Source organism: Chelonoidis abingdonii, chromosome 14 (assembly GCF_003597395.2).
Source record: "Chelonoidis abingdonii isolate Lonesome George chromosome 14, CheloAbing_2.0, whole genome shotgun sequence".
In the NCBI taxonomy this organism is placed as follows: Eukaryota; Metazoa; Chordata; order Testudines; family Testudinidae; genus Chelonoidis; species Chelonoidis abingdonii.
Genome location: NC_133782.1, coordinates 38,639,236 through 38,663,768, shown reverse-complemented (window position 1 = coordinate 38,663,768; position 24,533 = coordinate 38,639,236). Strand labels below are relative to the sequence as shown.

General features: G+C 49.5%; 1 protein-coding gene and 1 pseudogene across 1 annotated transcript in view; one reads left to right on the top strand and one right to left on the bottom strand.

Annotated features, from left to right (window-relative positions):
• The first annotated feature begins 5,043 nt into the window (after positions 1-5,043).
• The window catches only part of LOC116833091 (mast cell protease 3-like), a 58,644-nt gene continuing 39,154 nt past the window's right edge, over positions 5,044-24,533 (top strand). The window contains exons 1-2 of the mRNA XM_075072389.1: positions 5,044-5,134; positions 5,966-6,122. Of these exons, the coding sequence (XP_074928490.1) occupies positions 5,083-5,134; positions 5,966-6,122 (209 nt within the window). The 5' untranslated portion in view covers positions 5,044-5,082. The remainder of the gene's footprint in view (positions 5,135-5,965; positions 6,123-24,533) is intronic.
• On the bottom strand, positions 17,377-21,031 carry LOC142047753 (mast cell protease 3-like; annotated as a pseudogene).

The following is a 24,533-nucleotide window of genomic DNA, read 5'->3' as shown; positions in this document are numbered from 1 at the left end:
GACCCAGGGGGTTCCTGGGCTGCCGGCTGCCAGGGTGGCGCCCTGACCCAGGGGACACTCTGGGCTGCTGGCTGCCACCAGCAGCTCAGACTCCCTCTCTGTCCTAGCAGCAGGGCTGCTCAACCATTTAAAAAAAATGTGGGGGCGCTTTTTGGCACCCCCAAATCTTGGCACCCTTGGCAACCGCCTAGTCCGCCTAAATGGTTGCACCGGCCCTGGGGCAGCGCCTCCCTTTCCTTCTCCCCCAGCCAGGTCTATAAGTGACCCCCGAGGCAGAAGCATCACCTTTTTCCCGGGCTCCCTCTGACAATGCTGCTGCGGCTCCTATTCCCCGCAGCTCCTGTTCTCTCCCGCCCTGGTGCTGAGGCTGGTGAGTACACGGGGAATAAGATCCCTAGCCTCGTAGGTGCTGGTGCTATTGGAGCTGTCTACAAAGCATGTCTCCTCCACAGAGTCAGATACTTTCCCCAGAGCCATTGGTGTGTCCCATGCACCGAGCTGGGGTCCGGTGCGATCAGGGGGCTGGTGTGTGCCCAGGACACAACTGGAGATCCCCAGGGCCATAAGGTCTCAAGGTGGTATCAGTGTGTGAACAGTCAGCGTCAGGACAGGAAAGGCAGATCTGCACAGCCTGTGTGGTTAGATACGGGGAGTTTCCTGGGTTCATTTTGCAGTTCCAGCGCGCACGATGGCAGTGACTTGGAGTGAGTCACTTTATCTCTTTGTGCCTGGACTTCCCAGTTTGTGAAATGGGGATAAGGCTGCTTCCTTTAAATGCCCTGGGGCAGGGATTCCGTGCAACACCTACTGCAATGGGGTCCTGATTGCCATCACGATCGGTGCAGCGCTTGGCACAGTGGGGGCCCTGATCTCGGTCCAAATCTCTGCAGTGCCTAGCACAACAGAGCTCTGGGCTCAGTCAGGGGAGGTGTTTACCAGCTTGCAGAATTCGGGGCCTGAACTAACTCTTTCTTTTGGGGGCACTGACAGGGGAGATCATCGGGGGACAGGAAGCCCAGCCTCACTCCAGACTCTACATGGCCTGTGTGAACACAGAGACCGAAGAAAAAAGAGCAAAAGGTTGCAGGGGATTCCTGATCCAGAAGGACATAGTGCTGACGACAGCTGATTGTAACTGCAACCTGGGGTAAAAATGCAAGATCCTCTGTCCCTGAGCCAGCCGGTCCATGTCCTGGGCCAGTTCAAAGCTGTTACCCCCTCCCCCGAGCACTGGCTTCTGTACATTCATCCTGAATCCAAGTCAGCGGCTACACACACCCACTTTAACAAGGTTAACAACCCTGCACTGAATCCATAGTAGTGGCCTGCCTGCAGCACCTGCATCTCCTTGTATTTCATCGTAACATCAGTGAACTGCTGGGGGCCCACAACATTGAAATAGATGAACTGGGGACACAGACGATCTGATACATTGCCGAATCCCCCATTTATAACACAGTGATAAGACAGCTGAGGGGGGATGGATAATTCAAATGGTTTGAGCATTAGTCTGCTTAACTCAGGGATGTGAGTTCAATTCTTGAGGTGGGCCATTTTGGGATCTAGGACAAAATAATCTGTTAGAGAGAGTACTTGGTCCTGCTGTGAAGGCAGGGGCCTGGACTCAGTGAATTCTCAAGGTCCCTTCCAGTTCTACATTCTGTGAAAATGACATCATGCTGCTGCAGGTATCACCTCACCCCTGTGACCTCACACTGTAGGTGCCAACCTCACCATCTCACCCAGGCCCTAATGACTTCACACTGCTACAAGTACCACTTTTCTTGCATCTCCCCACCTCACACTGTTGCAGGTACCATCCCCACCCAAACCTCACATTGTTCCAGGTGTCACCCCATCCTAGCATCCTGTCGCAGTGGGCATATGTCATTGAAGATTTGCATAGCATCCAGGGGAGAGGGATAGCTCAGTAGCTTCAGCAGTGGCCTGCTAAATCCAAAGTTTTGAGTTCAATCCTTAAGAGGGCCATTTAGGGATCATGGGAAAAATCTGTCTAGGGTTTAGTCTTGCTTCAAGCAGGGGGTTGGACTAGATGACCTCCTGAGGTCCCTACCAACCCTATGATTCTATGCCCCACATGGCCCCATTTTACCTGAAATAACAGCTCTCACACACAGCCAGGCTGGGATGTTCAAAGCCTTTTGCAGAGTGAGATTTTGAAATCCCATTGACTCTCAGTGGGTATTGGGCCCTTAACACCCTGATCTTCTTTACAATCCCCAGCCCAACTTATCAAGTACTGGGGATCAATCCCATGGAAGCTCAGCACTCAGCATCTCCCAATACATATGGCCAAGAGCAGGTACACACAGAGTCCACTCAGCTCGTCCCCTAGTGTAATGGGAGCAGGTCCTTATGGGATCCAGCCTCACACTGCACAGTGACCCTTCATGTGAGGGTAGGTGGGGAATGGACATGGGGTCTTTCCCCTCCACGGGGCTTTGGCTCCAGTCCAGCCCCAGGACAGGGAATGGGTTACTCCAGGGGGAATGGGAAATGGAACACAAGGCCTTTCCCGTCCAGGGTGCACCAACACTCATCCAGTATTTGCTGACTTGAGAGAGAGTTGAGAATCAGTTTCACCATTTTGCTCCTTGGCCCAGTCCAGGTGTTTGTGGGAAGCGGTGCTGTGACAGACAGAGTCTGATCTTTCTGACTCATGGCCCTCCCGCCAACTCACATCTCCTCTGCGGGGGAGGGGGGCAGCTGAGCAGGATTAAGGGGCCGGGTTCCCACCAGAAGCTGAGCTGAGTCTTGGTCAGACCACGGCTCCCCGCACAGTAGCACCAAGCCAGGGAGAGAGCTCAGACTCTGCTATTAGCTGCTGAGCCACCTCCTCCAGCTCCACTCCAGATGTGCCCAGTATCCAGTGGTGCACGGATGTTGGAGAGCGGGGTGGGGCACAGCTAGGTGTGGCCACAGCTGTGCCTGGCACGAGGATGGGCAGCTCCCAGCTCCAGGGGCTCAACTATGAGGGTGTGTGTGACCCAGCTGAGCCCACTGTTCCCTGCAGCATGTGTGGTGGGGTTTCCAGGAACGATATGGCTGAGGCCGGGCAGGTGGAAAGATGACACTGAGGTGTCCCCCCCAACATCTCTGTGCCGACCCAGGCACCTGGAGGAAGAGGCCAGAAAAGCCATGTCAGTGGATGTCTCATCCCTAGCCACATGTCCCACCCAGAGCATCCACGGATCTGGGGAGGGAGGGTGTCAATGCAAGCTGCCTCAGGGCTCAGCTCCGCCCCAGATGTATATGGCTCCAGGATGATCCAGTGCCCAGATGTGCTGCATCTCCAGCTTTGGAGGGCACCAGGCCACCGAGGAACCTTCCTCCAGCTCCTTCGCTGGGACGCAAGGAGGAAGCGGGGTGGTGTTGCTTAGCAAGACAACAGACAAGTTAGTCTGATAGTCTGCCTTCCTGTTGCAGAGAAACACTGAAATGAGGTGGTGTTAACCACAACATGGGCCTCAGACCAGGCCTCTCCTCTTAGCAGCTGAGCCTTCTCCCTCCTGCTCAGCAGGGCTTCAGGGCACTGCCCAGGGTGTATGCAACCCTGCAGTGCCCGTGGCCCCACCAGGATGGACTCAGTGGCTGAGGGGGCCCACCTGGCACCTCCCCTTTTCCACCTTTCCCACCCCAGCTGGTGTGGTAGGGGGTCCAAGCTAGGGATGTAACCAGTTAACTGGTAAGCATTAGGCTTACCAGTTAACCAGGACCGTAACCGTTTACAGGACGCCAGCTCCAGCAGGGTGGGTGGGCTGCGGCACCGCAGCAGGGTGGGCCAGCAGGACCCCGGCCGTGCCAGGCTGGAATGGCCCCGGCCAGGCTGGTGTGACTCTGGCTGCCGTGGGCTGGAGCAGCCTCAGATCCAGCTGCACTGGGCCAGTGGGACCTGAGTCCTGGCCATGGCGGGCCAAAGCAGACCCAGTGGGCTGGAGTGGACCTTGCCAGGACAGTGGGACCTCAGCAGGCTGGAGCAGCCCCAGCTGCACCGGGTCAGTGGGAGCCCAGGCTTAGCTGCGGTGGGACGGGCTGCTTAGAGCAGCCTTGGCTGAAGCAGGGTGGGCCAGTGGGACCTTGACTGCAGAGGGCTGGAGCAGACGCAGCTCCAGCCACACTGGGCCAGCAGGACCCTAGTCACAGCCATGCCAGGTGGGCTGGAGCAGCCCTGGCGGGACCCCAGCCCTGACCCTGGCGGGCTGAAGCAGCTCCAGCCACCCCAGCGGGTCCCCATTCCTTTTCTCCCCAGCCCACCTCAGTTAATGGTTAACCAGTTAAATGATAGAATTTTAATCGTTTAACTGGTTAACTTTTTGAAGCAATTTTTACATCCCTAGTCCAAGTGCTGAGATGGCAGGTCCCCCACCCACATCCTGGAGTTCATGGCCCTGAGATTTCCTGCCCTGCATCCACACTGTTCATCCAGGCCTGTAACCCATCTCCCAGGCAGATGTTCCCTCCTGAGCTGGACCATGACACTGCTGCTCATACTCCTGTTTCACAGGGCTCAGGTTGATGAGGGGAGGAGGCATAGTGGCCCCAGATGTGCACAGCCTCCAGAGGTGCAGGGCCCCAGATATGAATAGCTCGAGGGGTAAGGGGGCCCCAGATGTGCACAGCCTCCAGGGGTGCCGGGCCCCAGATATGAATAGTCCAAGGGGTAAGGGGACCAGATGTGCACAGTCCCAGGGGAGCAGAAAGTCATATGTCCAGAGCTCAAGGGCTGAAGGACCCCAGCTGTGCACAGCCCCCCAGGGATGCAAGGCCCTATAGCTACTCAGCCGCCAGGGTGTGCAGGGCCACATGTGCGCAGCCGAAAGGGATGCAAGTCCCCAGATATGCACATCCCAAGGGCTGCACTCTACTAGCTCTGCAGGGTGGCTGGTGACTGCCTTACCCTATGTGTGAACACCTCCCTGGCAGGATCCAGAGGTTGTGGTTTCCCCTGAGCCAAACGTCACTTGGGGGGGCCCAGCCCCTCCCTTTCCTTTTCTCCTGGCCAGTCTCTTAAGTGACCCCAGAGGCAGACACATTCGTCTCCTTCCCCGGCTCCCTCTGAAGATGCTGCTGCTGTTCCCCATGGACTTTGTCTTGCCCCCCGGGGCTCAGGCTGGTGAGTACGGGAGGGGTCAGGACACCCTAACCTAATAGGAAGCAAAGGCTGGTGCTATTGGAGCTCTCTGAAAAACCAGGCTCCTTACCAGAGTCAGATGCATCCACCAGGGCCATCTGTGTGACCCCAGCACCCAGTGGGAGTTTTGTGGGACCTGCGGGCTATCAGTGTTTGCCCAGGGCCCAACTGGTGAGCCTCAGGGCTGTGGGATCTGGGGGCACTTATGAGTGTGTGTGTGCCTAGGACAAAGCTGAGGTGCCCCAGACCCGGTATTGGTGCCCAGGACCCAGCTGGGGAGCTTTGAGGTGTGGGGGCAGATGGGCAGGGAGCTAAAGGGGCAGAGGGAGAGGAAAATCCCCTGGGAGGGAGTTGGCACACAGAAACTCAGTAAGGACTGATGTGAAGGTCAGCTCCTAGACAGGAAGTGCAGCTCTGTGTAGCCTGTGTGGTTAGAGCAGGGGGGATGGGAGACAGGACTCCTGGGTTCTTTTTCCAATTCTACTGCATACTGCACCAGTTATCTGGAATGAGTCACTTTTCTTCATTGTACCTGGATTTCCCAGTGTGTGAAATAGGGATGAGGATCCGTCTTGTGTCTGCGTAAACCCTCTGGAGCAGAGATTCTCACTCTGTTTCTCTGCAGTGCCTGGGCAGGATGAGGGCCTGATCTCAGTCAGTATCTGCACAGCACTCAGCACAACAGGGGACCTGATCTCGATGGGGTCTGTGCACGCTGAGGACAATGGAGGCCCTGATCTCAGTCAGCAGACGGATACACCAGCTGGCTGGCTGGGGGCCTGAACTAACTCCTTCTCTTGGCACCTCTGTCAGGGAAGATCATTGGAGGCCAGGAAGCCCGGCCTCACTCCAGACCCTATATGGCCTTTGTGAAAATAGAGAGAGAAGGGAAAGGAGGAAACATGTGTGGAGGGTTCCTGATCTGGGAGGACGTGGTGGTGACGGCAGCTCATTGTAACTGCAACCTTGGGTAAGAAATACAAGATCCCCTGTCCCGGAGCCAGCCATTCTCCTAACCTTGGGCTAGGTAAAAGCTGCCCCCCACCCAGTAGGGGAAAGGCCCGGGAGTGCTGGCTTCTGAACATTGACCTGAGTGCCAGGCAGCATCTACACACAGCCACTTTAACACGATTAGTGACCCATGACTGAATCCAGAGTATTGGCCTGTCCATAGCACCTGCTTCCCCTTGTATTTCACAGTAGCATCTGTTTGCACAGTTCTCATGGGGATGCCTCACCTGGTCCCATCTAACCCTATCCCTCCATGACTGATCAATCCCCAAACAGGAGTTTGTTGTCCCTTCTCTCTCTCTCCTGCATCACAACTGTGGAATAAGGCCGAGATGACCCAGACTGTGGACACCATCCCCCTGTCCCAGGAGAAGGTGAAGAAGGGGGCAGTGTGCAGCATGGCTGGCTAGGGCCAGACCAGTATCAAGACAAATGCCCAGCCCTCCCCGACCCTGCAGGAGGTGGAACTGACAGTCATGGGGAAATGTATGTGTATGTCTCGGCCTTATCTGCACTATGTCCCGTCCAGGATACTGTGCGTGGGGGACTCCCAGGAAAGGAAGGCACCATTCCTGGTGAGTGTGGGACAGGGGCACGTGGTGCCCCAAGGTGATCCTAACATAAGATTGACAAGGCTGGGCAGAATGGGGAGAGTCAGGATCCATAGTGAGCCAGGCAGATCCTGGGAATCAGGAACCAGAATTGGCCAGATCCTAGAAATTAGGAATGGAGACTAGAAATCAGGGACAAGAACCAGGCAGTTCTTTCAAATGAGGAATGGATGCTAAAAAATTGGGACAGGAACTGGCTAGATCCCAGAAATCGAGGACAGAAATCATCTGGATGTTCAACAGGTTCTAGAAATAAGGGACAAGAATCAGCCACATGCTGAAAATCAGGGATGGATTGTAATCGTGAGGGACAGATCCCAGAAATCAGGTTTGGAAATCAGACGGATCCTAGGAGTCAGAGAGAGGAATTGCTGAATCAAGAACCCAGGAGTGGATCTGAGAGATCAGCCGGAGATCCTAGATATCAAGGCCAGGAGTCGGCCAGATGCTGGATATCAAGATTCAGAATCAAGGGAGGGAACTGAGCAGGTTAAAGAAATCAAGGATGGATTCTAGAAATCAGACACCAGAACTGGCCAGATCTTAGAAATCAGGTATGGGGCTGGCTGGCTCCCTAGGGTGGAAGCCCTATGTGGGTCCTGGGAATAACTTTATTGTGAGTCCACAGGGAAGGGGATACAGAGCTGGATTTCAGGACTGAGGATACGGAATGCAGCTGCCCCTTTGCTTGGAGATTGATAACCCTGCACCTGGTGTTTGCTTCTCAGGGTGACTCCAGGGGCCCCTTGGTCTGTGATGGGAAGGCCCATGGCATTGTCTCCCATGGCACTGGTGACTGGTCAACACCCACTGTGTTTACCAGGCTCTCCAAATATGTGTACTGGATCAAGAAAACTGCACAAACTGAAGCCTTAGAGGGGAGCGTCCATCTCTAGTCTGAGTGGAGAGATAGATAGGTATTGCAGAGCGATGGCCAGCTGTTGCCTATCACAGATGGATGGATGGATGGACATATAGCCAATGATTTTAGTTTTCTTTGCTCATTTCCTGTGCAATGTTATGATTAATTAATGTGTTATGCTGTTCATAATCTTTCTATGCTGAACAGAGTTAAATTGTAGCATTACAGAAGGATAAGACTGATCAGTCATTGAAGTGATAATTAGGTATTAGGGATCTAAGAAAGGAGGTCTCAAACACAAGGCCTACAGGCTGAGGCCAGTAATATTTTAGCTTAGCCATATTAGGCCATAGGCTTAAGCAATGCTTAACATCAGTAAGTGACCAAAGAATGACCCTACGCCACAAGATAATGGGAAAAGATGTACCCATGGGGGATATTGTAAAAATTAACAGTAAGAGTAGTTTTTGCTTACAAAATATCCAATTATCAGATTTTTCTACCACATGTCCTAACCACAGGGTGTACTATGTGTGGAAATGCTAATGAGGAATAGTTGGAAACGTGTTGTAAAAAGAGGGTGCCCAGATTAGGAAAACTGAGCTCCTATTGGAAATACCAGCAAGAACCATCCCTCCATTGATGCCAGCAGCTAGAGGACAGGGAGTGAAATTAACAAGCAAACATGGCAGAGGTGAAGGCATCAACAAAGCTGAGATATTACAGCAATGGGTAACACAGTCAGGGCATGGGTGGAAGGAAGGAGGGGATAGGTGGGGAAGGAAGGAAGGTTAGAGACTTGCATATGTGTAGGGAGAGCAGGAGGGATGGGTGGCAGGATGGATAGGTAGAAGGGGTGAATGTAAATGGAGGTTGTAGGAGGAAGAGAGAGCATAGAATCATAGAATATCAAGGTTGGAAGGGACCTCAGGACATCATCTAGTCCTACCCCCTGCTCAAAGCAGGACCAATCCGCAACTAAATCCTGACACACACAACATGCTGTAAGAGGCCTGGAGTAAAGTCTAAGGCCTGAAATAAAATCAGACTCTGCTGATACAAAGTAAATTTAGCAAGATTCAGGTTACAAGGAAAAGGGAAGCCCTGTGACTAAGCAGATGCCTGCTTGCAGGATCACTATCAGATACATGAACTTGGCAAAAATACAAGCACACCTAGGCACTAACTATTCATGCAAACACATTCCAGAAGGATCATGCCTGAACACCCCAATAAAAGTTAAACTCTGTGACAGGTTCCCTCATTTGGAATGTCATTTGATGTGCTGAGATGCCACTGAGCCTAACTTTTCTCCCAGCCTGGGCACCCTTTGCCTCTGTCTTGCTGAGCCAGACACTCCAGGCCTCCTCCAGCACAGACACAGAGACTGGGCCACACCCCTCTGCAGAATACAGATACTGAGTTTAGCTCAGCTCTGGAAAAGTTCAGTTAATAGGGACTTTCCTCAGCACTCAATTGCACAGCCCCAACAGGACCTGAACCCCAGAAAGTTTAATACAGTCTAAGTTCACATTGTTCACCCTCTTTCTCGAAGTAAGGAGAGATATACACAGACTGTTTGCCCTCCAGGTTACAATTACTTACACTGTGTTTATTAATAAACATAAGTGATTTTATTAAGTATAAAAGACAGGATTTAAGTGATCATAAGAGATAACACAGAACAAAGTAAGTTACTAAACAAAATAAAACAAACACACAAGGCTAAGCTTAACACACTAAGAAACTTGTTACATGTAATATCTCAGCCTCAATGATGTTCCAATAAGCTTTTTTCACAGACTAAAGTAATTACTAACCCAGGTCAAATTCTTCCTCCTGTTCAGTCTCTCTTAGTTCCAGCAGACATCTTGAGTGATAGCAGTGGTATCCTCAAGACTGGCCACCTTCTTGTTAGGTTTCCCACTCTTATATAGTTTTTGCTGAAGGTGGGAATCCTTTGTTTCAGTTTAAACCTTTTCCATGTCTCTGGTGGCAAAATACCACATCTAAGATGGATTCCAGCATCAGGTGACACAGATACAGGTCTTCGCAGGGCCCCCACTACTTACAGGCATTCCATAGATGTACAGGAAAACAAAATCATCCACAGCCCATTGTTCTGGTAGATGGGGCAATCAAGTTGCTAACATACAATTAATGGCCCTCACCTAGTATGACTACATCAATAACGCAAGTTTACTCTTCATATTCCAAACTTTAAATATGAGAATGATACATGTATACAAATAGGATGAACAAAGTCAGTAGGTTTCAGAGTAGCAGCCGAGTTAGTCTGTATCCGCAAAAAGAACAGGAGTACTTGTGGCATCTTAGAGACTAACAGATTTATCTGAGCATAAACTTTCACGTTAGTAATATACTGCTTGATAGTATTCATCATCATGCATTTTGACAGGTTTCCACTCCCCTTTTAGTGCTTATATCCCACCTTCCCACCCCATTTCCATTGGCACCAAAGTTTGGCACCGTTGGCCATTTTGAAAATGTGTGTGCATGTGTGTTTGACTAGGGGAAGTGTTGTGTATGTTTGTGCTTGGGTACATGCAGAGAAAAAGGTTGAAAGAAAAGAGTGAGAGAGTTTAAAGATGAGAAAAGAAAGTCGGAGTAAGGTTTAGAGAAAAAAGGAAAGAAAGATTATTGGATGTGATTGAGTAAGGAGAGAGGCTGGAAAGGCAGGTTATGAAAGAATAGAAAGGGATTTTTTTAAGGCTTAGGGCTTGGCTACACTAGAGAGTTGCAGTGCTGTAAACCCACCACCAGCACTGCAACTTACTCACCATCCACACTTGCAAGGCACATACAGTGCTGCATCTCCCTGGCTGCAGTGCTGGTTGTACTCCTGCTCTGCCACGGGTATAAGGATTGCAGCACTGGTGATGCAGCACTGCTCCGCAAGTGTGGCCGCCAAAAGCACTGTAATTGGCCTCCGAGGTATTCGGAGGTATCCCAGAATGCCTGTTCAACCACTCTGCTGTTTTGTTGTGAACTCTGGACTCCCGGAGCTGCTTATCTAAAAAACAAACACAGCTCATTTGCTCGAGCAGAGGCAGGCACGGGAATTTCTTTGGAATGTTCACAGCTTAATAGTGTCTGCTTGAGGAGAGAAGCAACACGGCGGAGGGGCAGGGAGGAGTCCATTTTGGAGCAGCTGCTAGTCTGAAGGCTATTTGCATTTAGTGAATAAGAGAGGGGTGGGGGAAGGGGTTGAAACTTTTAAAATGATTGAAGGTTGGTTCTGTGTATCTTCCAGTCCTTAGAACTTGCAAGGCAGGGAGCTGACACAGTGTCACCTCCAAAAATCCACTCTCTCTGTCTCCTCCACGCTCCCTGTCACACTCTACCCCACCCCCCTCTTTTGAAAAGCACGTTGCAGCCACTTGAACGCTGGGATAGCTGCCCACAATGCACCACTCCCAACAGCGCTGCAAATGCTGCAAATGTGGCCACACTGCAGCGCTGGTAGCTGTCAGTGTGGCCACACTGCAACACTTTCCCTACACAGCTGTACGAAGACAGCTGTAACTCCCAGCACTGCACACCTGCAAGTGTAGCCAAGCCCTTAGTTAGTTTGAAAGAAGAGAGATTTTTAGTGAGTTTGAGTAAGGAGAGATTATGGTAAAGGCCTAGTCTGGTAGGCTATTAAAGAATAGAAAATTTTGAGATAAATGTAAAAGTTGTATTAAATATCAGGGTAGGCTAAGAATAAAGTTAAATAATATTGAAAACTAGGTTTATAAAGAAAATTTACTAAGGAAAACCAGTTTGATAAGCACAGGTTAAAAAAAGCATTTAAACTATTAAATACCACAGTAGGGACATAAGCCCTAAAAGGAGCATGGAAACCTGTCAAAAATGCATGATGATGAATACTATCGAGCCGTATACTACTCACGTTCTCTATACGTGTATACATCTCTCTTATGATATGTTCCATTGTATGCATCTGATGAAGTGGTCTGTAGCCCGTGAAAGCTTATGCTCAAATACATTTGCTAGTCTCTAAAGTGCCACAAGTACTTCTGTTCTTTATTCAGTCGATTATAACTTTTTCAGTAATACCTTATGTGGTGAATGAAGTGGGGGGTGAGGGACGCCATTTCTCTGGACATTCCAGCCATTCACTTAGCTAAAATCTTTTCTCAGTAGTGTTAACTCTTTAGACCTAACCCTTATTGCCTTGCCTGCAAGGGTTAAAACCATAGACAGTGAGCCAGAGAGAGACCCCAGGAAGAGAGGGATGCTATACCAGTCCCAGGGATGCTTAGGGAAGCAGGAAGTGAGTTGGCAGGATGCCAGGAAAGCCAATGAAAACAGACGGTGGGCTTTTGAATTGGGAACAGCAGCTCTTCCTCTTTCCTGTTGACTGGGGAAGGATGTAATGAGCCAGGCAGCCACGCATGGAGAATCCAGCGACATCCAGGCCAAGGAAGGGGCTTAACCTTGAACTACAGATCTGCGAGTAGAATAGGGAATGCTTAGTCAGATGCAATCAGGTAATTTCTTTATTGTGGGTTTGTTGGACTTCCCTGTGCTGAGCACATGTAGCTTCGTTCCTCCTTGTACTGTAACTTTACAAGCTGGATCCCAGGGAAGCCATCCTCTGTGGTTTTAAATCCTTTTCTTTAGTTGCTCTGCAACACCTAGCAACCAAGCAAAGTTCTGCCAGACCTGTTTTCTTTTTGTTTAATAAAAATCACTCTTTGAAGAACGTGATCTCACTCCTGTGTCCTAGAAGGTGGAGGTTCTCTGTGAATGTGTCTAAGATCACACAACCAGCTACTAAGAAGAATTAAGAAATTGAAGTTTCATGTTCAGCTGATATCAATAGCTGGGTTTTTCCAAGCTCTCTCCAGAGGGAATGTAATGGCGTGATTTAGAAAAAAACATTAAAGGACCCCTGCTAAAGAAAACACAGGCATGGATTATCCCTGAGTCAAGGGGAGACTATGGGGGGCATTAGTGCCTTTTGGATAGTGGGATGGGGACATCACTGCCACTCAGGAAGGGACACCAGCCCTGCTCCTGGCCTGTGTAGATTTTTTCTTACAGTTGTGCAAGTGAGTAACACAGAGACCATCTTATGCACCTACATATGGATGGACTTCCTCCTACTTCCCTCTGGTTGGCTAAAGTGACACCAAAAGTCTGACCAACACACTGCTCTCCTATGCAGGGTGACCCATTGTCCAGTTCTTGTATGCCTGGTTCAAGAAAGACGTTGATAAACTGGAGAGGGGTCAGAGAATAACCACAGGAATTATCAAAATATTGGAGAACTCTCCCTTACACTGAGAAACTCAAGATCAGGGGTTCTTGAACTGGGGGTCAGGATCCCTCAGTGGGTCATGAGGTTATTACATGGGGGGTTGCAAGCTGTCAGTCTCCATCCCAAATCCTGTTTTTCCTCCAGCATTTATAATGGTATTAAATATATTAAAACATGTTTTTCATTTATAAGGGGGTCACACTCAGAGGCTTGCTGTGTGAAAGTGGTCACCAGTACAAAAGTTTGATAACCACTTCTCAAGATCAACTTGTTTCAAATTCAAAGGGACTATACAGGATTCTGTTTATTTTTCTTTCTTAATGATTGTTTCATGGTATGAGTTTTTAACAGGGACTGTAACTAACCAGTGTTAACCAGTGTAATAATTTTTCAGAGGTCACAGTGGATTCTCCATCACTGGCCATTTTTAATCAAGACTGGATTTTTAAAAGATCTACTGTAGGTCAGAAGGAATTACCTGGGGGACATTCTCTGGCCTGTGTTATACAGGAGGGCATACAAGATCACAATGATCTTGGAATCTATCTATGAATCATTGTGCTGTATGGCAGAGGGAGGAAAACACTCATGGAAAGGGGTAAGGCCCTATCAGGGGTGTAACTTTGAAATATTATAAGAATTTGCTGAAAAGGGAGAATCCCAGCTGCCTAGGCTGGGATGATACAGAAATAAGGTTGCTGGAATGAATGAAACATAGAAATAAGAAAAGGGTCAGAGAGTTTTTTATGCACCGACAACATTTACTGGATATGGATGGGAAATTGCAGGAAGCTCAGATCTACCCTGGCAAATGACCCTGGAGACAAAGGTCAGTATGTGGGATATAAGAAGATATTGAAGTATAGAAGAGAGCCCAGATGCTTGGCCCAGACCCTCTGGACTTTCTCTTCTTTTCATGTCCTACTAACCCTGGAGGAGAGAAATGGGGGGAAGTCATGGCAGAGATTGTATCTCCTCATCTTTCTTTAATCTCTGTATCTGGATGTTCTCCTGTTGACTCTGCTTTCGGCCTAGTTGGACCTCAAGGATTTTAAGTAAGTCAGGCTCTATGAGTGTTTCTCTTTCATCCATCTAAGTCAAGGGCCTAGGAGAACCTCCAAAGGTAACTTGAGGTGACTGCTTTTGATCCTTTAATATACTGCTCCCCCAATCTAGAATTAGCAGGGAACACATGCTTAGCACACTTTAAGGGAAAGTGCATCTTTCATGCCTAGAGAATTAGTGATGTGCAGTGTGAGAAATGTGCTAAAGAAACAAAATAATTGATGGCTCATGAACATAAGTGAACATAGTAGGAAATCCAGAGGACTGGATCATTCTCTGGTGGAACAGCTGACCCACAGCCCTTATCTATGTCAATTGCCAACAAAGTTGTTCTGTTCAGTACTGTTCAGATCACCAAAGGCAATTAGGAGATTTCTTAATTGGTTAAGAACAACTTAGTGTCCGGGTTTGTGAAGCGTCGGCCATGGGGAAAGACTTAGGAAGCAGCTAGGGTGCCCAATGCATGTTCGGTGTTTGTGAAAATCACATCCGCCATTGGGAGATGTTGGGTGCTGACCTTCCATGGAATTGAGCCCAAGCACTTGGCAGGATGAGTTGGGAATTTCAAAGGGGTGTTGGGGCCCAATGGCCAATGAAAGTCAGTGGGATTTTGACACCTCACTCCCAGAGGAGGCCTTGAACAGCCTAGCCTGGCTGTGTGTGATAGTAGTGGTCATCTGTAAAGATCCTGGAAGGAATTAAACACTCATGAAGGCTGAACATCACTACACTCCATTGATACTGGCAGACAGAGGACAGGGAGTGAAATTAACAAGCAAACAAGGAGAAGGTGAAGACACCAACAGGGCTGAAATATTACAGCAGTTGTTAACACTGTCAGGGGATGGATGAATAGAGGGTGTGGATGGGGAGGGAGAAAGGGAGTGATAGATGGAAGGGGTGGATGGACATGGAGGGTGTAATAGAAGGAGAGATCCTAAGACGTGAGGCCTGCCATAAGGAGTCTGGTGTAAGGCCTAAGGCCTGAACTAAAATCAGGCCCCGCTGAGGTAAAGTAAAGTTAGCAATAGTCAGCCTATGAGCAAAAGTCAGGCCCTGTTACAAAGCAGATGCCTGCTTAAATGTTCATTATCTGATATCTGAACTTCCCAAGAACAGGGCAGGCATGGCAAAAACACAGGCACTCCTGGGCTCTAAGTATTTATTTAAACACATTCCAGAAGGATCGTGCCAGAAGACCCCATGTCATAAACAGATAAGAAAAGCTAATAGCACAGAAGTACTTGATATCTCTTTGACTGTAAAGGGTTAACAAGTTCAGTAAGCCTGGCTGTCACTTGATCAGAGAACCAACAGGAGCCAGGATACTTTCAAATCTTGAGGGAGGGAAGTTTCTGTGTGTGCTGTTAGTTTTTGGTGGTTGTTCACTCTGGGGGCTCAGAGGAATCAGACGAGCAACCAGGTTTCTCTCCAATCTCCCTGATACAGGTTCTTATAGGTTCAAAATAGTAAAGCAGTTGGCTTTGTTGTATGTTCTTTATTCTGCAAATGTTGCATTTGGCTGGAAGAGGTTTAATGTGTGTATTGGCTGGAAGGAGTCTTCAAATTTGTATTTTCTGCTGAAAGGATTTTAAATTGTACTGAATACTAGGCTCGGAGGGTATTCCCAGTGCCTATAAGCTAAAACCCTGTACCTATTCCATTTAATTTACAAAGATAATTTTTACTTTTTTCTCTCTTCTAATTAAAGTTTCTGTTAAGAACCTGATTGTTTTTTTTCTGGTGAGACCCCCGGAACGGCGTCTGATTCACCAGGAAATAGTGGGGAGAGAAGGGAAGGGGAGAGAGAGGCTAATTTCTCTCTGGGCCAGGATTACTTTCTTCTTAGGGAGAGTCTGGAGGGGAAAGGAGGAGGGAGGAAGTGAATTGTCCTCTCTGTTTTGTGATTCAGGAGATTGAATCACCATGTCTTCTAGGTAACCCAGGAGGGAGCCTGGGAGAGCACACGGGTGGGGGAAAGGGTTTACTTTCCCTGGGTTGAGATCAGAGGGCTGGCTGTCTGGTTTCCCCGGGCAGGTGTTGTGGGACCAGAGTGTACCAGGCACTGGAATTCCTGGTTGCTGGCAGCGCTACAGGTTCTAAGCTGGGGATTAAGCTTAGAGGAATACATGCTGGTACCCCATATCTTGGACGCTAAGGTTCAGAGTGGGGATTGTACCATGACACCGCAATACAAGGTAAACACTCTCATGTAAACAGGGCCAGGCGGGGTTACACAGCTACCAGGCTAACTGATACAGATTCAACATTTAGAGATATATTAGTAGATAATGTTTGTGTTCTTGTATATTTACATATATATTGTTAGAGGTGGACAACGTAACTAAACAGTTCCTGTCTATCACTGTATTCTGTTAATTCAGAGATCAAAAGAAGATATTAACATTTAAATGAACTGTGAATGTAGTGACATCACTGTCTTAATATCTTCTTGAAGTCTAAGCAAACCACCTGCAAATGGTGGTAGATAGGCAATTGCCTTACGTTAATCTATGTAGCTAATTACCAATGATGCTTAGGAAATAGAAGGTTATTTGAAAAACCATTTGTTCACCCAAGGACTGTATGCTGTCAAGAGTCTACAAAAAATTTACAATAACTGCTTGGGATCTGATCCTTTTTGCCTCAGATCTGTTATGCTTCATCAGGGGAAGCTTGAGCCACAGAACGGAGGTCTCCAGTTACATTCTGGATCACTCTGAAATGGAACATTGGACTGAACCTATGGACTAATTCTGAAAAAAAACCCTCTTTGTAAATCTAAAGCTCACCTTCTTTACTATCTCAGAGCAGTATCTATGTTAGTCTGTATCAGCAAAAACAACGAGGAGTCCTTGTGGCAGTTTAGAGACTAAGTAAATTATTTGGGCATAAGCTTTTATGGGCTAAAACCCATTTCATCAGATGCATGGAGTGAAAAATATACAGAATAAACACTAGCTTTGGGGATTGCCTGCCCCATTCTTTGCAATTGGTGCATCTTTTCCTGTAATCTTGTGGCATAGAGTCATTCTTTGGTCACACAGATCTGGCAAACATTTCTTGAGCCTATGGCCTAGTATGGCTAAGTTAAATCTTACAGCCTAAAGGTCTTACATTTGAGCCCTCCTTACTTAGATACAGGATACCTAATTATCCCGTCTAACTACTGATCAATCTTATGCTTCTGTCATACTACAATTTAACTCTAATCAGCATACAGAGATTATATATGATATGACTTGTTAGTTAATCATAACATCACACAGTAAATGAACAATAAACTAAAATCATTGGCTACACATCCATCCAGCCAGCCAGCCAGCACGCCCTCTGCAATACCCAACTCTCACTCCAATCACACTAAAGAGATGAATGCTCCCCTCTAAGGCTTCAGAGTCTGCAGAATTTTCTTGGTACAGTGAACATATTTGGAGACCCTGGTGAAGACGCTGGGTGTGGATCCATCAAATCTGCTGTAGGATACAATGCCCTGGGCCTTCCTCTCACAGACCGGAGGGGGGCCCAGAGTCACCCTGAGAAGCAAACACCATGTGTGAGGTTACAGATGTGCAAGCAAAGGGTGGGCTGCATTCTCTGTTCATGATCCTGAAATCCAACTGTGTATGCCGCTTCCTGGAGACTCATGGCCAAGTAACTCCCAGGACCTACCCAAGGCTCCCACCAAAAGGTCCTGGGATCCAGCTGGCCCCTATCCCTGATTTCTAGGATCTAGCTAGTTCCAGTGTTTGATTTCTAGCCTCCATCCCCAATTTCTTTAACCTGCTCAGTCCCTATCCCTGATTCTTACCCCTGATTTCCAGCAGCGGGCTGATTGGCCTTGATTTCTGAGATCTCTGGCTGATTTCTCAGATTCACCCCTGGGTTTTTGATTCAGCAATTCCCCTCACTGACCACGATGCTCCAGTTGCCTCCCATCCCTGATTTCCAGGATGTGGCTGATTCTTGTCCCTGATCCAGCCAGTTTCTATCTCTGATTCCTAGGATCATAAAATCACAGAATATCACGGCTGGAAGGGACCTCAGGATGTCATCTAGTCTGACCCCCTGCTCAAAGCAGGACCACTCCCCAACTAAATCATACCAGCCAGGGCTTTGTCAAGCCTGACCTTAAAAACCTCTAAGGAAGGAGATGGGTTACCTCCCTAGCTAACCCATTCCAGTGCTGCACCACCCTTCTAGTGAAAAAGTTTTTCCTAATATACAACCTAAACCTCCCCCACTGCAACTTGAGACCATTACACCTTGTTCTGTCATCTGCTACCACTGAGAACAGTCTAGATCCATCCTCTTTGGAACTCCCTTTCAGGTAGTTGAGAGCAGCTATCAAATCCCCCCTCATTCTTCTCTTCTGCAGACTAAACAATCCCAGTTCCCTCAGCCTTTCCTCATAAGTCTTGTGCTCCAGCCCCCTAATCATTTCCGTTGCCCTCCGCTGAACTTTCTCCAATTTTTCCACATCCTTCTTGTAGTGTGGAGCCCAAAACTGGACATAGTACTCCAGATGAGGCCTCACCAATGTCAAATAGAGGGGAATGATCACGTCCCTTGATCTGCTGGCAATGCCCCTACTTATATAGCCCAAAATGCCGTTAGCCTTCTTGGCAACAAGGGCACACTATTGACTCATATCCAGCTTCACGTCCGCTGTAACCCCTAGGTACTTTTCTGCAGAACCGCAGCCTAGCTATTCAGTCCCTAGTCTGTAGCAGTGCATGGGATTCTTCCATCCTAAGTGCAGAACTCTGCACTTGTCCTTGTTGAACCTCATCAGATTTCTTTTGGCCCAACCTCTAATTTGTCTAGGTCCGTATGCGTCCTATCCAGTGGTGAGCTGCCAAAAAATTAACAACCGGTTCCCTCCTCCCACAAGGGGTCATGGCTCCCTCCCCCGGGAATCCTGCCCAATCCAACCCCCAATGTTCCTTGACACCACACCCCCCGGGACTCCTGCCCCATCCACCCCCCTTCCCTCTCCCCTGACTGCCCTCTGCTGCCCTATCCAATCCCTCCTCTCATGCCTGATGGCCCCCCGGGACCCTTGCCCCCATTCAATCCACCTGTTCCCTGCCCTCTGACCGCCCGACTCCTATCTACTCCAACCCCTATCCACCTACCCCCAAACTCCCCTGCCCTCTTCCAACACCCACTCCCTGCTCCCTGCCCCCGTACCACATTGGAGGCCAGGTCGGGGGTGCTGGGCCAGGCTGGAGCCGCTTGGCCGGAGCCGCTTGGCTGAGATGCCTGGCTGGAGTTGGGGCCGGGCCGGAGCCACACTGCCCAGCCAGCGGGAGTCAGGCCGGGACCAGGCCGCGGCACCAGGACCAGGGCACACCGCTCGGCTGGGACCAAAACCGGGGCCAGATGCCTGGCTGGGGCTAGGGCCAGAGGTGGGCTGCGCTGCCGGAGCTGTGCCGTGCTGCTGGAGCTGGTACGGGACTGAGCCGTGCTGCCCGGCAGGAGCCGGGGCTGGGGCGCCCGGCCGGAGCTGTGCCATGCCACCGGGGCCAGAGCTGGACCACACCACCCGGCCAGGACCGAAGCTGGAGCCAGGGCTGAGGTGCACTACCTGCCGAGGCCAAGGAGTTGGGCTGCGCTACCCCTCCCCGGAGCCCTCCTCACTTCCCCCCCACCCCACCTGTGTAAAGCCACCCTTCTCAGTCCTCCCAGGCTTCCCATGTTCAGAGGAGGAGGCAGAGGTGAGCTGGGGCTAGGGGCATGGCAGGGAGCTGCTGGAGCTTTACCAGTTGTTAAATTTAAAAGCCACTTTAAAACCAGTTGTCCCACGTGGGACAACCGGTTCTAAAAGGGCTTCTACATTTAACAACCGGTTCCCGCAAATCGGTGGGAACCGGCTCCAGCTCACCACTGGTCCTATCCCTACTCTCCAGCATATCTACCACTTCTCCCAGTTTAGTATCATCTGCAAACTTGCTGAGGGTGCAGTCCACACCAGCCTTCAGATCATTAATGAAGATATTGAACAAAAACGGCCCAGGACTGACCCTTGGGGCACTCCTCCTGAAACCGGCAGCCAACTAGACATGGAGCAGTTGATCACTACCCGTTGAGACTTACAATCTAGCCAGCTTTCTACCCAGATCTTCCAGTTCTGGTCCCTGGTTCCGAGGATCTGCCTGGTTCACCATGGATCCTGACTCTCTCCATTCTGCCAGCCTTGCCAGTCTCCTGTTCTAGCAGCAACTTGCCCCAGGCACTGTATGCCCCTGTCCCACACTTACCCGGAACAATGACTTCCTCTCCTAGGGTTCCCCCATGCACAGTATCCTAGATGGGTTGCAGTGCATATAGGACTGAGACAGACACATGCCCTTGTCCATGATCTTCAGTTCCACTTCCTGCAGTGTCAGGGAGGGCCGGGTGTTTGTCTTGGTACTAGTCTGGCCCCAGCCGGCCACTCTGCACACAGCCCCCTACTTCACCTCTCACTTGGGCAGGGGAATGGTGCCCACATCATGGGTCAGCCTGGCCTTGTGATTCAGCCATGATGGGGGAGAGAGAGAAGGGAAATCAAACTCCTTTTGGGGGATAGATCTGCACTGGAGGGACGGAGTCACATGAGACCAGGTGGTGCATCGTCATGACAACTGTGCAACATTGTCATGTTATGTGCCACCTAAAGCACTGCCTCCAGCAGTGTGACATCAGTGGGGGCGGGTTGATGGAATGTGGTTGGTACCTGCAGCAGTGTGAGGTCACAGCGGCTGGGGTGATGGGACAGGGGTGGTACTTGCAGCAATGTGAGGTCACTAGGGCTGGGGTGATGGGACAGAGATAGTACCTGCAGCAGTGTGGAGTTACTGGGGGTGGAGTGATGGGGTGGGGGCGGTACCTGCAGCAGTGTGAGGTCACTGGGGGTGGGTGATGGGACAGGGGTTGTACCTGCAGCAGTGTGGGGTCACTGGGGGTGGAGAGATGGCGTGGGGTGGTACCTGCAGCAGCATGATGTCATTGTTACAGGTCTCGTTGTATTGTGGATGGGGGATCCGGTGGTGCATGGAGATTGTCCGTTGGCTCTGTTCCCACTCTTTAATGATAAGGGCCCCCAGTGTAACAATAATCTCGCTGTAAGAGCCAAGCGCAATCCATGGGGCGTTGGGGCAGTAGCATACATGAGGTGGGGGATGGGCACATGTTAGTCTGACTCATGAAAAGCGATATGATGGGGAGACAACTCAGATTCTGGTTCAGGAGGGTGGGAAAAGACACAAGATGCCTTTTCCCTCTGGGGGCACTGGCTGCACCACATAGCACCTGCCCAGTGGCTTTGGGGTCCCAGCCTGTGTCATCACCACCCCTTGTGCTGTTCCCTTGAGCTGCTTCCCCATCAGGACTCAGCTCCTCTTCACCCCAGTGGCCCTTCCCTGGCTGGATCCAGACAAGTTTCTATGCCCAGCTCTCCCCAGCCCAGAGCCCTGCAGAGCTGTCCCAGGGCTGTGAGCCCCTCCATCTCCAATCTGGGCACTGGGCCAGACCCCAGCTGGTATCAATGGGCCATAGCTCCACTGATTTACCCAGCGTTTAATTTGGACCATGGTTTGCACAGGCCCTTAGAGACACGCCAACACCTCCTGAGCAGATCAGAGTCTCACAGTTCCTCAATACACAGACTGGGACTGGGACTCTTTTCCAGCCTAGGACCACCCTTCCCCCACTCAAAGTCTTTGTTTTCCAGACGTTCTTACAGGTGTTGAAATTGGGGCCTAGAGGCCAAGTGATGATGTCACTTCCCCTCTTTTATGCTTTATTTCCAGCTTGCTAGAAAGATCTTTGCTGTGATGCGGGTTAGTTCGCCTTCTCCCAGAAGCCTCTGGGATAGTGGATTGGGTGTTGATGAGCCATTAACGCCATCTGGCTATTAATGGCTACTTCTTTGTTGTAACTGAAAGGCTGGTTGTGGGTGCTTCCAACCTCACAACATATTTCAGTAACACATGCAGAATATTTCATAACTCCACCTATAACACTAGCACAAATGTGACAAAGTGGATTTCCCCCCATTATTATGTTTTACGCGAGCCTATATGAGTCTTATTATTATGCACGAATATTGTGAATGCCTCAGTTCCCCTGTGTATTGCACCAATGCCTACGTGGTGGAAATAAGGGTGTGTGAATTGCTGAGACCCTCGGGGGAGGTGGCTGCACCTCCCTGTACATAAGCGATGGACGGTGCCATTCGTAACCTGAGACCCAGGAGGGTGATGTAACCAGGTGACGCTTTGCCTGGGAAGCGAGACAAAGACCAGGAGGAGAGGCAACTGGCGTGTTGAAGGTCAAGTCACTGGAAGCTGGGCAGTCTCCTGTTTGGGATTTAGAGGAGGGAGTCCAGGGTGTCCGGCCTGGTATTCTCCTAAAATGGACTTTGCTGAAAGTCACTGATTTCTGTGCTAACAAGCTCTGTTCTACACTGTGTTCCTGTCGACTAATAAAACTTCTGTTTTACAGCATTGGCTGAGAGTCATGGCTGGCTGTGGAGTTGGGGTGCAGGGCCCTCTGGCTTCCCCAGGGATCCTGTCCAGGTGGATCCACCAAGGGGCAGTGAGTGGTGTGAACGGGGATGCTGACTGCTCCAAGATCAGACCAGGAAGGCTGCAGCCAAGGAGGCTTTTTGCCTTGGACAGCCTGCTCCAGAGTCCTGGCTGGCTTCATACAGAGCAGTTCCAGAGCATCGGACCTGTGACTCTGTCACAACATACAAATCAACAGGATATTAATATTTAGCAGATCAAGACTTAAAATGATACTTCACAAGGCAGACTTTGTACAGAAATATCATAGTTGTCGACAGTGGTGAATATGGAGGTTTCAGGTGCTATTTTGAAGTACAGAGTGTCACACATCCTGCTTAGTTTACTGCAGGAGTGTTAGTCACTGGCTAATGTGGAGGAAGTGAGCCCCAAATCGTTTTCAGGTTTTGACCACGCAACTCCCAAGTGTCGCTAAACATTGTAGTGTTATCCACATGAGCTCTTGCAAACTTCGATGTACCTTTTAAACCTTTGTGGATCAGTCTCGTGAGCTCAAAAGTTAGCCAGTGTGCCTTCTCTGGGTTACTAGAAACCATCTCTTTGTAAATATGCAACATTGTTAACCCTTCTTCTGTTCTAAGTGGTGTTAACTCAGTTCATATATTAATGTTTTCTAAAGTGTAAATATCTTGGCATTTAGTCATCTATATCATTACGTGACATGCCTCAGTTTCCCCTTCCACACAGCAGACCAGATTTATTATAGTTTGTCTACTGTGACAAGCTTCAAGTGTGTTTACAGGTATTAGTTGAGAAGTTGCATTCCCAAAATACATGGTGAGTTCTTATTTACCACTCCTAGCATGTCCAAAAACTTATCCCAAAAATCACGCATGTTACACTGTTTCATAGGATTTATCATCAGTACTAAATTCTCTGTCATAAGGTTAACCATTAGCATCAAACTTTTTATCATGAGATTTAACAGTAACACCTAACACTTCACCACAGATAGTCGTTTCCAAGTATTTTTATCATATCCGTCTTTCTGTTTACACAGGCTGGTTTGCTCAATCCTCATTGTGTCTCCCAGCTCCCTCCTGAAACTTAGCATGTGTCCCGTTACTGTTTGTGTTTTCCCTTCAGCGTGGGTGCTCAGTCCAATGGTATTTTGGGGGCTCTGGTACTTTAGGATCTGGAGAGGTCAGGATCTAGGAGGATTGCGCATACTGGAGAGCCCTCTGTGGAGCTGTCCTCCAAGCCCAGGGTTATGTGCATTCAAAAATACACCTCTTTTCTTGGGGTTACCCTGTTACTCCATTCCCAATACTGGGGCCTCCCCCCACCTTTTTTTCTTATAGGGTTCTGATCTGTGCTCTCTGGTGAAGAGTGTCTACCTTTTGGTCAGATGCACCTTTTCTCAGCAGCTTTCCCTCAGCTGCTTTCTGTGGCTTACCTGCCCAGGGAAGGCCCTCCTCCCCTATTTCAGCTGAATAACTTGCATTCTCAGAGACATCCATTTCCTCAATAGAATCTGCATTCTATCTTAAAGAGATACCATTAATTCCACAGGCATATCAGGCCCCGTGTCCTGAATAACTGGGATCTGGATTGTCACCCCTTTCTCCATCCCCAAGTGGTCAGCTGTGTGACTTCTCTGCTTCGGGAAAGCAGTTTCACGGTCCCTCTGAAAACCTGGGTCATGAGCTGAGTGCCTGGGTGTAGAGATGCTTGCTCAGCCATTCTGTCCTGGGCATCCTATCTCAAGTGACCGATGAGGAGACTATCATGTACTCCCACTTTTACTTCCCCAGTTTCTTCCTCTAGGCCCCCCTCTGGGACACATCTCTCTATGCTCTCCAGAGTGGGAACTATCCCTTGTTCAGGAGCGATGTGCTGGCAACTAACAACCCGGACCCTTCTTTCACTGACATCCTGTTTCCTTCCTGAAGAACTGTTGCCTTCAGCTGCAGTGCAGGAGCCCGTCTCAACCACCCCAACACCAAGTCTGATGCTTCCCCTCCTACAA